A 16,425-nucleotide genomic window follows, 5' to 3' on the forward strand; every position below is an offset into this window, starting at 1 on the left:
TATTTCACTTCAACTTGTGAGCTAAAAAACCTTTACTCAATTTGCCCTACAGACACCTTGACTCTTCAGACATGCTTCTTTACAACTTATCCATTACAGCCCTAATAAATGTCCCAGTTACACAGAATCACCAAGGCTGGAAAAGACCTTTAAGATCATCGAGTCCAGCCTGTGACCTAACACCACCACATCAGCTAGACCATGGCACTAAGAGCCACATCCAGTTGCAAGAGCCAGATCTAGGCCTTGTCAATATCAACGAAGGACTGGCATTTACTTGAAGCCACTGAAGGAGCTTGGCCTCTTAGGCAAGCCAGAACATGCCTAAATTCATACTAATCAGGCTGGATGTGGTGACTGCTTCCAGGGACATTTCTGTTGTTGAGCTGAAGTGCCACACAACTGCCAAGCTTTTATGACACTCATTCATGAAACTCTTTCTCACCTTCTTTGAGAGTTTCTTACCCCAAGTTGCAGATCTTCTCTGTAAGGACATTTTTTACACCTTTTATAAAAGCTGTGCTACTGCATAGCAGAGGTGTGGGATTCACGGGGCCAAAAAGAACATCCATCAACATGACTTGGGTCACTCCGTTGTGGTAGCACCTAACTGCAATCAACTGCAAGTAACTAGCATATTTAATTTATTTTATTTTTAAATCTAGAATAGGGACTGGAGTTTGGGACTCAGTTGTCCCAGGGAAGTACACCAACACTGAAGCTCCAGAACCACACTGCTCCCCATGCACTCGATTCAGCCACTCAATACCTGCAAGACTTGCCACTGTAAGACATAGCTTCAAAGAGAATCAGGAATTCCTGCTAAGGACAGCATACATCTGGCTAGGTCTTACACTCTCCTGGAAGTGAGATACGGGTTTGAACCACCTCACACAGAATAAAACTGAACATGATAGCTGCTTTGAAGCAGTTTAGAGTGAAATTATACTATTTAAAGTCCTGTGCAAGGAGTTTAAGCTTTTGCCTCCAGTCTTTTACAGCACAGGGAGGTAGGGAAGAAGAAAAGGATTAGTCAAGTAATTGAAAGTGAGATTAATCTAAGTCTGCTGCTATCTAGTCCCTGCTCTTCCCTCATCACTCACAAAACAAGAGTACTATTGTACTGCCATAAAGTGCTCCAAACATACAACAAGGACAGTAACTGGCACCAGTATTTATTGTCAAGTAAGAAGACTAGACAGTCAGTTTCTCGCCAGCTGTGTCAGAGCAGAGCATGAAATAAAGAATTTCTGCCTTTTAAACACATTTACTTGGACAAAGCATGATCTTTTCATGGTACCTACATGGTTTGTTTGGGGATTTTTTGCTTTGGTTGGCTTTGTTTCATTTTTACATTTTCAATACCTACATTGACTAGCTTTGTTAAAAACTTTTGCATTATACTGGCACCAGACTAGGCAGACTTGGTGTCTGGTCAAACACGGTATCCTGATTTTATTCCTGCTTTGGAAACCATAAGGAACTCAAGTGAAATCTTACCATATTGACATTTAAGGTTTCCTTTCTGAGATTGTTTCTAATGCTGTATTTTAATAATCACTCTCAAAATTGCAAAAAAGTTATACAGAAATCAAAGCTTCTAAGCACAAAAGAAAGGTACACAATAAGTGTTCCAATATCCAAAATGTTTGCATTAAAGAGAAACTGCAAAAAAATAATAATTTTAGCTGTGACTCAGTTCTAATTACCTACACACTGGGCAACATTTAAGCATCTTTGACTTCAAAGCCTATGTTGCATATTTTGATCACTTAAATAAACCAAGTGTGACTAACAGGGAGGCAAGCGACATTACTTTTACACTAGTTGTGTTCAAAACCAAACACTCCATTTTTATATAACAGAAGTGCAACAAGCTTACTGAACTATCTATTAAGGCTGATTCAGGAGCACAGTCATATAAGAGCAGTGTCAGATGACTACAATCTTTCAAAAGTTTATTTACCTTGCCAGAATTTAGCTTCAACTAGAAACTCCACATAAGAACTAGTTTGTCAGACTAGTATGTTAATTAAGAACAGAACCAAGGAAAGCCACTATTCCTTGACCAAACATTCAGTTAGACAGAAACTGAGATGAACCTCCTGGAGCACTTTAAGGACAGCCACATCATTCTCAAAAGGAAAAACCCCACAACTGAGCATCTCATTAAACTAATCTTCAACTTCACAGCTAAAAAGCTACAGTTTCAACTTTTGAAATGAGAGTTCTCTGAATCCACTTCATCTAGTGATTATCTACTGAAAACAAACTTCAAATCTTCCCATGTATTCAACCTAGCATTTAAAAACTTGCATGAAGTAGAATTGACTGTTTTGACTTCTGATTCTAGCAGAGAGCAAATAATTCCCAGCAATCACACTTACAGATTGTAAGTTCTATTAAAAAGCAATACTCCAAACTACTTAAAAGCTAATTTAAAACATCTTCTTAGCAATTAATAGATATTTTTGATATCGCTATACCTATCCACCAGCTCTTTCATTCCTTCTTTATCTGGTACCAAAGACTGGTCTTGGTCATCTGCCAAAGGGGTCCCAGCTTGGCGATATATACACCGAACCATGTATCTTACTTCTGACCAGTAATTTTGGAGCTGCTGAGGTTCACGTTCAGGCTCTGCTGAATTTTCTCTGCAAGTAATGACAAAAAAAATTATTCTCTATTTGTACATCACGCAGGTGAGTTGATTACTACCACTCTGAAAATGCTCTTCAGGAAAAACACTGTACATCTGAAAATACCTGAAATACAGGACATGCCAAAATTGGATAAAAGCTGCCATCCATAAGTTACTATTCTTGTCAGATAGTCCATTTAAAGACTTTAGGTATATACCAACAAAAAAGCTAAAACACTGCCAACAGCAGGACTACAGGCACTGTGCTGCTGACTTGGAATTCAGTCCTTACCTGCGCTCATTACAGGCCTCACAGTTGCACACTATGTCTGAAGGAGAGGAATTGCTAAGGTCTGCAGCAGGCACTGTCTGTGCACCAACAGTTACTCTTCCTCCTCCTACAGATTCCTGCTGTGATCCACTGTTTCCAAGAGGCATGTGCAAAAGGAAATCTTGGCTCTGAAAGGAAAAAACACAGCCTTCAGTTTTTAAGGTAGATGTCTGAAAAATTAATAGGTAGGCAAATTCTTAGTGCTGGATGTATTTTGGGAGGACACGCAACCAGGCACAAAGAATTTACCTTCAAAAAGGCTAATAAATGCAAGAGAATAACTGAGAAATCTAATTATATAGTTTAATTTCTAATAACCAAAGTATGTTGGTCATAATTATCACCTTTACGAACACCAGCATAAACAATCACAGAATCACAGAATGGTTGAGGTTGAAGGGACCTTGAAGATAATCATGTTCCAACCTCCCTGCTATGAACAGGGACACCTCACACTAGACCAGGCTGCACAAAGCATCATCCAACCTGGCCTTGAACACCTCCAGGGAAGGGGCATCAACAACCTCCCTAGGCAACCTATTCTAGTATATTACTACCCTCATGGTAAAGAATTTCCTCCTGATGTCTAATCTAAATCTCCCCTCTTTCAGTTGAAAACCATTACCCCTTCTCCTGTCACTGCCCTCCCTGGTGAAAAGCCCCTCCCCAGCTTTCCTGCAGGCCCCTTCAGGTACTGGAAGGCTGCTTTAATGTCACCCTGGAGCCTTCTCTTCTCTAGGCTGAACAGCCCTAACTCTCAGAGCCTGTCTTCATAGCAGAGGTGCTCCAGGTCTTTGGTCATCTTGGTGGCCCTTCTCTGGATCCTCTCCAACAGCTCCATGCCTTTCCTGTGCTGAGGGCCCCAGAACTGTATACAATATTCCAGGTGGGGTCTCACCAGAGCAGAGTAGAGAGGCAGAATCACCTCCCTGGTCCTGCTGGCCACACTTCTTTTAATGCAGCCCAGGATGGGGTTGGTCCTCTGGGCTACAGCTCACACTGGCGGCTCATGTTGAGCTAAGCTAAAGAACTCATGAACTAAGCTAAAGAAAGGCTTGCAACATCCATGAGTAACCATAAACTAGTAATATCTCTTCAGTCTCTATTTGACAGTATGCTTGACTACTGTAGTTCAACAATCCCTTCTAGCAAAAAAAGCATAAAGCTCCTTGTTTATAACAGCTGGACCCACTACTTCATAGTAATAGATGGCAGAAGGCTGCTGTCACTGGGACTGGATGCTCTCTCCTGTGTACAGCGCAAGACCAGCTACTGGAGATGGTGCCAAGACAAATCAAGCTAAGTAATAAGAGCAACAGCAATCTAAACACAAGAGCATCTACAGCAAACCACTTATACTCTGGCTTGCAAAGACTGATAACAGACTCTTTAAGCTCATTTTGGGTTTTATCCCCAGTTGGTTTCTCTAATTTGACTAGCCACGTCAATTTATTTTGAAGTTGAATCAATGTAGTTTAAATTTAGTTGAAGTCAAGCTTCCCAATTTGGAAAATCCTTTTGCTGTTTGCTTTTAAAAAGTCCTCTTAAAATCAGACATTTGCCAAATTAAAAACCAAACAAACAAACTGTAAATTTTACCTCAAGTATCTATAACTTAACAAAATGTTTAGGAAGCAAATCCTGCCTTCCTTGCACTAGTAGGACACTTATTTCATTCACTAGTTCATGAAAGAGAGCTTAAATATGTCAAAAATTTTGATTCAGCTGAACAATCATGTGTTTCAGTCTTGCTCTGCTTTGAACTCCCTAGGATGTGTTTACCATCAGACTACCGGTCTAATTCCCTTAGATGCAATCTCTTTAATTTTACAAACCCTTGTTAATAATATCAGTAAGAACGAGTTGTATACAAGCAACATACTCTTAAATTTTCCTTACAAAAAACTATGTTAACTGTGCATTGAACATGAGTTTAACAACAGATGCTATACAAAGACGATCTTTCTTCACATTGATTTGTTTACCAAAATAAAAATCTGTGCCCATGGGCATGTGCACAGCCCATTAGCTCTCTACAAGGAGATGTCAGCTGAACCTATAATGCTCCCAATTTTCGGAAGCATATGGCTTCCTAGAGCAGCTGTGAAGATGTGGTTCTGGAGTACAGCATCACAGCTTACTTCTAATGGGCTTTTGCTGGACCTGTCAATGAACACTTTCTATTTTTCTGCTACACTGAGCACAGCTCTTAAGTGAGGTTGAATTCTCATTCAAAATATATTTTAACACTCAATTTAGGAAAAATCACAACTAGAAATATTAGCACCTTGTATTAAATCAGTGTTTGCAGTGCTACAACAAAGAATAAGAAATTGTTACATGCATAATATGCAGAACTGTGCTTCTTTATTAAAAAAAACAGGAAAGAAAAGATGACAAAACTTGGAGACATGCAGGAAGGTGGCAGTGCAAGTGCAGTGACCCAAGAATACTACTGAAAAAGCAAAGAAAATTCTGATAGTTTGCCTCATGAAAGGGCAGAAGTGCACATGAGCAGACAGAGGACAGAAAAACGCGTACTGATGAAATTTGTATTGGTAAGAGTAGAAGAAAGAAAACTTAAGTAAAACTGGACAGGGCAAAGTAGAAGATTCAACAAATTGAAAGGGCAAAAAAACATCGAGAAACAAATTCAAGCCTTGCTCTAGTCAAAAATCCAGGACTCAGAATCAGAACTCCGCATTTCTGGAATAACTTGCCTGTTCAGTTTAGTCAAAATCTCCTAAAACACTTTCTAAGCATTTACAGCTAAAGTGGTTCCAAAGCACAAAGTAGCATTCAGCCATAGCAGCTTACCTTCTTAGTCTGAATCGAACACTTCAACTTACCACAAGAGACTGCTCTATTGTAGCATGCCTCTCCTCCTTTTCAACTGTACGTCGACAGTCTGGACACACCCACAGTGGAAGATGCAGCATATTGTTTGCTTTTGGAGATGTGGAAAGTGCTGTTTTGCTAGAGTTTTTTATCCCGCTCTCTGAAAGCGAACTATCTTTTCGTTCACTTCTACAAAGAAGACAATGCTCGCCAGTTGTATATGGTGCCCTTTGGCCCAAGCCAAAGGTAAATGGTGTCTAGAAATGAATATTTTGATAGATAACTGGTTATTCACAGACTATGTGCTGGACACATTTATTCTGAGGAAAAACAAACAAAACAAAAACCACAAAAAACCGACCAACCAAAAAAAAAAACAACCAACCACAAAACCCAACAACATATTTTAACAGTCATCATTGAATGGTGAGTATCAGGAGTGACTCAAGATCAAACAGAGAAGGCTTAATATACGTGGAGCAAACAACTCTGATTATAAACACACTCCCATTTAAAAAAGTAATGTTCTCAAGGAGCATGGACTACAGCCTTGGCCTCTAAAATAACTCAGCCTAAATGCAATAATCTAGTGCATAAAATAAAAAAGGGTTAGTGCGATGCCTTTTACTGGTGTCATTCTCAGAGACAGAAAGAACAACTGCTCTTTGAGGTTCTGTGTCACCTCCTTTTAACTAACTGACACAAAGACACTTTCAGCTAAGCTTGATACAAAATAAAAAACTCAGTTTTAACAAAACAAATCAGTAGAGTCTTAAAAAACACTATCAGTTATCGAATAGACTTGATAACTTAGGAAGACAAGGCAGTTCAAAACTTACTTTCACCAAGCATGAAATTATGGTTCAGACGTGAAACTACCAAGACAGATTCTCAAACATGTCAAGCAGCACAAGCCAAACAGAGCCCAACTTTACAAGACATAGGCGAAGATATAATGAATTAAACAAAACAAGTTTTAAAGGCAGAATCACAGATTTGTCTGACATGACAGTTACTAGTTCTGCCTTAATTAGCAACACCTTATGTGTAAGCCTCAAAATGGTTACATTCTTCACAAAGGAAAGGAAAAATTTAAGTAAGTCGTTCAAGCAACCCTCTAGATACTGCTCCAACCTCAATACTAAAAAAATTCTGCTTTAAAGAACCTGTAGGGCACATGCACAGGTAGAAGTTCTTTAGAGCAAAGGACTAGTCCAAGCTATAACAGGATTCACTAACTTTCTTGTCCTCACAGCAACAGCACAACTCCCTTTTGCTATCATCTAAAGAAAAACAGCACTGCATTACAAACTCCATTTTTTGTGTTCTTTGCATTTATAAAACTGACAGACTCAGCAGTATGGAAAGAAAAACTGAGAATTGTAAACATTAAAAAAAATACACACTAAAGCAATCTCCACAAGTATCTTATCTTTCAGAAGTTCATGAGAAATTTAATTTAGCAGATTTAGTAAGCACAGCTAATCTCTTTACTCACTGCTGGCACTTCAAGAATTCACATCAAGCACTAAGACAAGAAAAAGAACACAATTTCTCCAGGTGTCTACTGCAGGTTTGCAGAAAATGTTCTTATGAGGGAAGACTCACTGTGCCTTCTGAAAGGCTGGAACCATCTCCTTATTGGCTCTACAAGCATGAACCAATATCTCAAGTTAGCTATTCCTCTTGGCTGACCTGTATTCAACAGCAGATCTTATTAATGCCTAAAAACCCTGCAGGTAGGAGACCATGGCTGCTCATCCTCTTAGCCCTGGAAGTTTCCTTGTTAAAAATAAATGTTTTTCAAGCCAGATTATGTCTCTGTTAGAATTATGACAACATCTTTATACCTACTGCAGGCAAATCATTATGAACATCATTTGCAGGACATCTTCCAAAAAGCAAGAAAAGCAGAGAACAAAATGAAAAAGTTCAGAAGTTAAGACAATCTGCCACTCTTTCACAAAGGAAAGGGCCATGACAATCATATCACAGCCATGCTGCAATGATTTCTAGAAATTAAGACTTGTGTGTGTAATTTGCTTAAAGTTGCAACATGATCTTTAAGAAAGCAATGGCAAATACAGCAGGAACAACAACCTTGGTTCTGACTAACTCACAGACTCGGTAAAACTTAATCTCTGAGCTGGGATCATACTCAAGACAGATTTGAAGTTCAAATCAAAGCACTTGGTCCCTAGAGCATAATGCAAATCAACTGCTAAGAATTAAAATTTCTCATAATTTTTTTCCTAATAAAATAAGGGTTAGAATAGTGACAAGACCTAGACTGTAAGCATTTCAGATTTTCATTATGGCTTTGTCATACTAAAATGAAGCTATGAATTGCAGTTTCTTATTTAAAGATGAATGCAGTAACTGTTCACACAAACACTTCAACAGCAGCAGTAAACTCTTCCTGGATTAGATGAGTTTGGAATTAGCTCACATATGCATTTTTATATGTCTTCAGTGTAATCAGAGGCAAAGTGTACATTTTGAGAAAAGCAAGATATTTTTCGACTAGTCAAGCTCCAAAAAATGTGTGATGCATCTCTGCAAGAAAACACCTAGTCTCACTTTCTGAAACATGTTCAGATGTAACACTCATAAATGAAAGCTGGAAGTAGGACAAGCCAAAACAGAAATAACTGCATCTCTGTTATGTTTTTAGATTTATTTCCAAGAATAACACTATTACCATAAAACTGCACAGCTTTTTTTATATCTATGCCCAATTTGAAGCTTATTATAACAATAACATTTTACTTCAAAAATAGTAGCCTTCACTGCTTTTTAAAGCTTGAATAGTGAAGTCAACAGAAACTGACTTCAGTTAACTGAGTCCCAATCTCAAAGAGAAATCTTTCTGAAGAGTTTTCTCTAGTACATTTAATACTGTTTAATACCCATTTTCCCATTAGTACATAACTCTGTTCTCATATACACCAAGAAAATTTGACTGCACATACCTGAGAAACACCTGTGAACTCTGATCCAACTGAACTGTCTGTAAACTGTGTACCATTTAGTGACACCTGGAAAAAAATTAATAGTACTTTGTTTACAATAGTTGGGTTTAATGCTAAAAGAACAGCAAAAAAAATTAAATACCACCTTCCCCTGTATCTGAGGGTTGATAAAACAGCTTTTGAAACCTGAATGACTGTTTGACTGCAGATGGAAAGCTCATTTTCTTTCGTATTAGAAGTTCTACAGATGCAAAATTTTACAATTTATGTATTTTAAACTTTTTCACTATTGCTGTTTTATTAACAATGCAACTCTGAGATGAAAGAATTGATACAGGGAGAAGGAAAAGTCATAAGCAAAATTACATTTTTCCTTATGTATTTGATTGTTTGCATTTAGCTTTTAAACTTCTATTGTGAATCAAGACAATTACCAAAGATTCTTGCCTTTTGAAAGCTGAATACAATACTACGTAGAAAAACACAAAGTGTTAACCAGGAAGGCTCCTCCACAGCAAGCCTCCAAATAGCATTCAGCTCTTCTGCCACAGCAGCCTTCCTCCTGCCCCAGGTTATAAAATTCATACAGAAACCTCTCAGAGATCTCTTCTATACCTTGTTTCTCCCAAAGTGTTACAGAGAATACACTAGATATCAACAAAGTGCCTTTCACAAGCCCCAAGGCTTCAGCATTACCTGAAGACACTAAATCCACAGTAAAGTTAAGACAGCATACAAATTCAAGTTAGTGACAAGGAAGATCACACTCGGTTGAAGAAAAAAAAGGTGGAGTAAATAAAGGCCATTACTTTATTCTCTCTATGTCCTCTTCTTGAGCAATGCTTCACCTCTTGAATTTCAGAAACTATTTGCCTCATGCCTCTATTCCACCTTTCACATTTTTTTGCTCTCCTGCTCTCCAGTTTTCTACCTACTATTTCCTGCACATGGGTCAGGGCAGTCCCAAGAAAAAATTCAGGCTGGGGGAAGAATGGACTGAGAGCAGCCCTAAGGACTTGGGAGTACTGGTTGTTGAAAAGCAAGATGTGAGCCAGCGATGTGTGCTCACAGGCCAGAATGCTAACTGTGTCCTGGCCTACATCAAAGCAGTCAAGGAAGGCAATTCTCCTCCAGCACTCTACTCTCACGAGACCCTACCTGGAGTACTGTGTCCAGTTCTGGAGCTCCCAACATGAGAATGACATGGAGCTGTGGGAGCAAACCCAGAGGAGGACCATGAACATGATCAGAGGGCTGGAACGCCTGCCCTGTGAGCAAAAGCTAAGAGAGTTGGCGTTGTTCATGCTGGAGAAACCTCTGGGAAGACCTTATAGTGACCTTCCAGTACCTGAAGGGGGCCTGCAGGGAAGATGGGGAGGGACTTTACAAGGGCCTGTGGTGACAGGACAAGAGGGAATGGTTTTAAGCTGAAAGATGGTAGATTCAGATTAGATATTAGGAAAAAAAATCATTAGTGTGAGGGTGTGGGAACACTGGAACAGGTTGCCCAGGAAAGCTGTGGATGCCCCTTCCCTAGAAGTGGATGGCCAGATTTGATGGGGCTTTGAGCAACCTGGTCTAGTGGGAGGTGTCCCTGCCCATGCAGTGAGGTTGGAACTAGATTACCTTGAAGGTCCCTTCCAACCCAAACCATTCCAGGACTCTATGATACTTTGAAGACCACAAGAAAAAGCAGCCTGTTTAATGTAGGAACCCCCACACTTATGTGTTGGATTTACAGAAAATATTTTCACCCTGCAACCAAATCAGAAACTCAAACTGGAGCCTAATCCAGTACAAAGAACCATCCTTCAGTTTTACATATCCGAAGGATTACCAAGTGCTCAGTTTACAGAGCCAGTGCAAGGCCATTGTCTTCAACTGGGTTTTTCAAAAGGCAAAGTAGAGGATAAAATACCATCTTCAAATCACTGCTAGAGAAGATAGAAATAAAAAAACACAGAACTCCACATATACCCTATGCTAACTTTCAAGAGTAGGTATTTGAGAAAACCTCATATGCAATTCAAGCATCTCATCTCAAAATCGAAGGAGCAAAAACACTGATGTGGAAAAAGTTCCCTATTTTTATTCAGCCACTTTTCAAAAGGTGGAAAAATAAAAGGTTTTTTAATTGAAGAACCCCTTCTTCACCAAGAAAAGAAATTCTCCAGTACTGGAGATCCAGTTGTTATTGGCACGCATATGCATTCAAGAACCCAGAAACCAGTAAAAAAACTCAGAATTAAATGGGTACCTACAGCTCCAAGAAATTTTTTTTGAGGAAACTGAAAAAAGACAAGTTTATTCAAAAACATTACCTATTCATTAAGGGAGTGCATTTCCCTTCCTTACATTCAAGATGATGATAACAAGAAGTGCATGAGCTGTCACATTTAAACACACAGATGTTCAGTGACCAAGCTGAAGGCAATCAGAAATGTAACAAAAGTGAAGACCAAAAAGTGGGAGGTTTCTGTTATCCACTAAATGTCACAGGATGCCACATGATGTCATCAGGAGTCACTGCTTCCTGGAATGACTTGTCATGTTACTACCAAAAGAAATAGCATCTCTTGATCCTAAGCACTGTGCAGAATTCTGTTCAAAATATTGCTGCAAATTCCCAAGAATTTAGTAGTGACCTAAATATTTGCAGGAGTAACAAAGGCCAAGAAATTTAAAGAAAGGAATTAGTCAAATAGGAGGACACCTAAAGAGAATTCTAAAAAAATTAATGTCTGTAGGCAATAAGATTTAAGACATTGTTTGTGGGGCTTAGAGCAAATATAAAAACCACCAAAAAGGACATAAATGGGGGTGAACAACATGACAGACAAGGAGCTGGCTAAATAGCATATTAGAGAAAATATTAGAAGAATCTTGTATAAGCTGTCCAAATGGGGCTCAAACAATAGCAAACTAGAAACAGAAAAACACACAATAAGACAGTCTCACAAATTATTTAAGCAGCTGAGGAGAAAAAAGTATAAAAACTACAAGTAAATCCTTTTTCAAGGTACATGAAGAGCAAGGACGAGTAGATAGCCTGTCAGAATCTGTAAAACTAAAGTAAGTAAACATGTAGATGCATTTAAAAATGCTCAAACAAGCTAAGGTCATGGCAGAAACACCAGATTATTTTTTGCATCTTTATGTTCACTATGGAGGAGCTGAAAGATATTCTCCCATTTAAAGGCTTCTTTATGGAAAATGAATTAGAGGATCTGTTTGAAAGCAAAGCACTGCTAGAAAAAAAAAAGTATAGAGCAAATGGACAACTCAAAAATTAGCAAACCATGAAGAGTGGATGACATTCAGCCAACAGTCTTAAAGAAGCTCAAGGGCATTACAGTTGCAGTAATAATTTCAGTATGTTAATGCTTGCTTTTTGCTTCATCACTACAACAGGAGCAGAAGATGATTTAAAAAAAATATTTATTAATTAAACTTTCAAAGGAGATCTAGGAAACTGCAGTAACTTGAAGCTGGTACCAAGCCAGTGCCAAGATGACAAAGTTAACGACCAGCACTTAATTCCTCATGTTACTAAAGTGACTGAAAAATAGCATAAGGACCTTACAAGATCTAGGTACTGGGGCTTTATGTTGACAGATAAAATTCTGTGTGCAAAAATTTAAAGTAGAAATTACAAGCTAGACAGCTGTCGCTTCGAACTCAAACTTTTTAATTAAAGAAAACTTATTTTTACAGTTCTGAGTATCCTTCTTTATGATTTTAAGGTTACATGTTTTTAAAAGTGCCAAAAGAACACTGACATAGATCAGGAATATGGGAATCTCTGCATGCACTCTTCACCATAATGTAAAAGGAGGGACGACACCCCCAACTTTGTTATTTAAAATGGAAAAATATATTACTATTTATCTTGCAAGTTGCTGTCACACTAATTCACCCTCTCTAAAATGTTAACTTTCTGGAGACTAACACATACACCATCTTGACATGGCACAATTTATACCATAAAGTAGGAAGAAAGTGAGAATCACAGCTTAAACGATAGTCCTTGATTGCACCTGAATGACCTTGAAGAACCAGTTGAGCAATTACAACACAAACACTCCAAGACTGCCATAATTTGCTCTAATAGCCTGTCACAATCAAAATCAGACCTTCAAATGAGCTGATGACATATTACTAGACAACACACCCCCATCTTTCTTGCAGTTGATGCCTGGTGAAGTCACACAAACATGAAAGTGAGAGTGACACAATCTCTCAGGAGAGCTCAGGAAATGCACACGAAGAAAATCTAGGTTTGACTCATTATCACTGAACCCTAAACAGTTCAACAGAAATGTGTTGCCAAAAAAAAATAAAAATAATAATGCAGTATTTAATCAAATTTCTCCAGAAAACAATCAGAAAATACCCCACTGGTTTTCTGAGGCACTTTAAGAAAGATATAGGCTAGGAAAAAAAATCAAAATGTTACCAAGAGACCATTAAGGCTACACTTTATTCTACAAGGTACTAATATAACAAAGGTATTCCATACCACTTGAATTAATTTCCTTATTTTTATGTAAGGAGGTGAAATCTTAAGTTTGTTGAAACATCTGAAACAACACATTTTCTGTGTCTGAGTAACACTAAAGCAACTTAGTGCTTTATAACCCTGGCTATATCCCCTAAGCCCATCAAGATATCTTGTCTATGTCACTTGCTCTCTTGCCTGCACTTTTTGTTTGTGCCAAAACCCATTTGCCACAGCTGTTCTCCACTAAGCTTTCCCTCAGGTGCTTCCAGTCAGTGAGAACACCCTGACATTGCTCTGCAACTTGCCACAGCAGCTCTGCCTCCCTTCCCACCGCTGTCACCCAGCACCATTCAGGAGGCAGCAGTCTCGAGTGGCACTCACTGGTGAGGATCCTCCCTCCCCCCAGCCCGAGTGAAGCCCTGACTTGACTACTCTCCAGTCACAGGCTGAGCTGTTCCTCTCCCAGGCACAGCTAAATCTGTCACAGAACTGCTGCTGACAGATGAGTGACACTTACAAAATCCTAAGTGATTTTCAGATATGAAGAAAGATTTCTTCATGCCTTCAGATCAAGAGACAGGAAACTATCTGGTTTCAGCAAGTGAAAATGTAGGATCCTTCCTTCCTAACCCAAAATGATTTAAGGATAAGCCACTGTGGCAGGCAAATGTGTGGATGAGGGAACAGAATGATGACAAATGCATGAGAAAGAAGTTCAATAGTAGGTAGCAAACAAAATCTGACGCAGGACATCTCTGGAACGGCACACAGGAGAAGGATTAGCTCTTCTCCATTCATCTAACAGCAAGCACAGTCAGACAGGACAGTGTGCTGACCACACCATTAGCACAGCAAGGTTTGAGAGTTTGTTTGCTTTAAATGCTGCTCCTGAACACTGTCAGTGTTGACTATAGTCTCTGAAATAACAATAACCTCTGCTGGAGATATTACAGAACTGAAGATATACAGTCATGTAAAAAGCAGCAGTAAACTGTCCCCACTTAGCTCTTCCTTAAATCCTTTAAGTCCACATTATACATAGTTAACATCCGGTACAGCCCAGTTTTTCAGAGCAAGTGCAAACTGAAACACATCTACTTGGCAGCGTCATCATTCTTGCCTATGTGATTTCATATATTTCAACATTCTGATTATTTTTTTATCTGCCATACTTCAAGAAAACCATGAACATTCTTGAAGGTGTTGGAAGTATCCATCCAAGAGATTAAGCAAAGTACTGTTTGGTTTCCCACTGAAAAGACTATTCCCTACACTCTGGACAGACCAGTTCCATGCACCACATGAAAGTGAGAACAAGCTCACCCACCAAAATACCATGGACCCTGAAAGTCGTCAACTACCACAAAAAAAAACAAAGCTAAACAAAGCATATGCCTGATAATACACAACACTACCTTGCACTACAAAACCACTGTATTCCAGCTTTTTTCATTCAAGTAGCTACTGTTGTTAAGGGCAGTCTAACTCTGAAAGAAACAGTCCAGGAAAGTCATGGGATCAGATCAATGATCATCCAGAACTATCCTCTGGAATCCTCTTGGATGACCGACCATGTTACTTCTGTAGCTACAGAAATATTTATGGTCAATATGGACATGGACAAGAAATGCAGAAGACAGCTTGCCTGGGCCTGCTGCACTCAGCGGGGGGCAGCTGGGCTGCCTGAAGGTGACAAATGGGTCCTGTTCATGGTCATGAAAACAGGACACACCAGAGTGGCAGGTGAACAGGAATTTTTAATAGAACATAAGACAGAAGTCTAAAAATTTCTTATTTCTCATTGTTAAATAAACCCAAAGAGTACCAGGTGTTTTGCAGTAAGGGGGACACGCTCTTTAGAAAAGCATACGAAAATGGTATTTTAAAGAAGATTAAATATAAGAGTTTTCTTCCCATCACTGTAGTACGGAGAATGTAAAATTAACACATCCAACAACAAGCAGGAAAATAACCAGCAATACACAGCACACTTCCGAGTTCACTGGCACAGCAATGCTCAAGCTACTCAAGAAGCTACCCGAATTTACTATTACTGCTTTTGACATCAGTTACACAAATTGTTATTCAAAAGAGATTTTAAGCAGCAGCTTGGAAATCAATAAACATTCAATCACTATGGGTGAAAAGTTTGGAGATTCATACTTCCAAACATAACCATGGTTGAGTGTGGCGCAGCAGTGAAACATCACTCTTTTTTTTTTGGGTGGGGTGTATGTACATGAATGAAGAACTCCAAATAGTTTTAGCAACTATAAGGATAAAAGAAACTATCATAGTACCCACACTGATTTAGAAGCAGGTGTTTTGCTTATGAAACTGACATTATAAACATCTAATTTTTTTAATGTATGTGGTTTTTTTTCTTTTAAATGTGATCATTACAATTCTCTAGTGACACTGAACAGAAGGCAGCTATACTTATTAACACTTGTTTGCCAGGGAGTCTCAGTATTATAGAAGAGACTAACAGAAAAAGTGATTCTTAATTAGCTGCAAATGTCATGAACAGGGAAAGCTGTGAAGATTTCCTACACAGAAAGATCCTTATTTTTACTAAGGATGCCAAAGCTACAAATAAAAAACAGAGAAAGCAAAGACAAGGTGATAACAATTGAAATTCAAGTGTACATACTGAGGCAGCCAACACTTGATCTGGCCAGCTGATTAATTTTGAAGGCTATTTATTCATTTAACTAAGCATGCTATTTTGGGAATTAACACTCAAACTCCCAAGTTTTCCTTTCCCAGCTCAGCCTGCATTATTCTAGTGTAGTCCACAGTCTTTTGAGATAAGAAAACTTTTTAGTGGAGAAAAATATATCCATAAAGAAGTCAGTGACGTAAAAAGTCAGTCCCTTGGTACTCCTTAAAAAAGCTACTGGACTATATGCACTTTCAGAGAACCTTTAAATCTTTACATCAACTGACTGAGATACTCTCTTGATATCCAAAATCTGAAACAAAATCTGATTAATCCTCTCAGATATAAACTACCTCTTATATCTGAAATAATGAAGTAGGAGGCAAAAGAAACGTTGCCAGAAGCTGACCAAAAGCCAAGACTAAAGCATTAGTGAGAAACCTGGCAGAGGCTCCAGATGGCAGAAAGCACTGCCCATCA

The 16,425-nt window shown here is 38.7% G+C and overlaps 1 protein-coding gene across 2 annotated transcripts in view; it reads right to left on the reverse strand.

Annotated features, from left to right (window-relative positions):
- The window catches only part of FAM193A (family with sequence similarity 193 member A), an 82,413-nt gene that overhangs the window by 40,555 nt on the left and 25,433 nt on the right, over positions 1-16,425 (reverse strand). For both annotated transcript variants that reach the window (XM_051618708.1, XM_051618707.1), the window contains exons 2-5: positions 8,783-8,848; positions 5,822-6,067; positions 2,934-3,100; positions 2,487-2,654 (exon numbers count right to left, since the gene is read on the reverse strand). In XM_051618708.1, the coding sequence (XP_051474668.1) occupies positions 2,487-2,654; positions 2,934-3,100; positions 5,822-6,067; positions 8,783-8,848 (647 nt within the window). The remainder of the gene's footprint in view (positions 1-2,486; positions 2,655-2,933; positions 3,101-5,821; positions 6,068-8,782; positions 8,849-16,425) is intronic.

This window comes from Apus apus, chromosome 4, assembly GCF_020740795.1.
Source record: "Apus apus isolate bApuApu2 chromosome 4, bApuApu2.pri.cur, whole genome shotgun sequence".
Taxonomy (NCBI): domain Eukaryota; kingdom Metazoa; phylum Chordata; class Aves; order Apodiformes; family Apodidae; genus Apus; species Apus apus.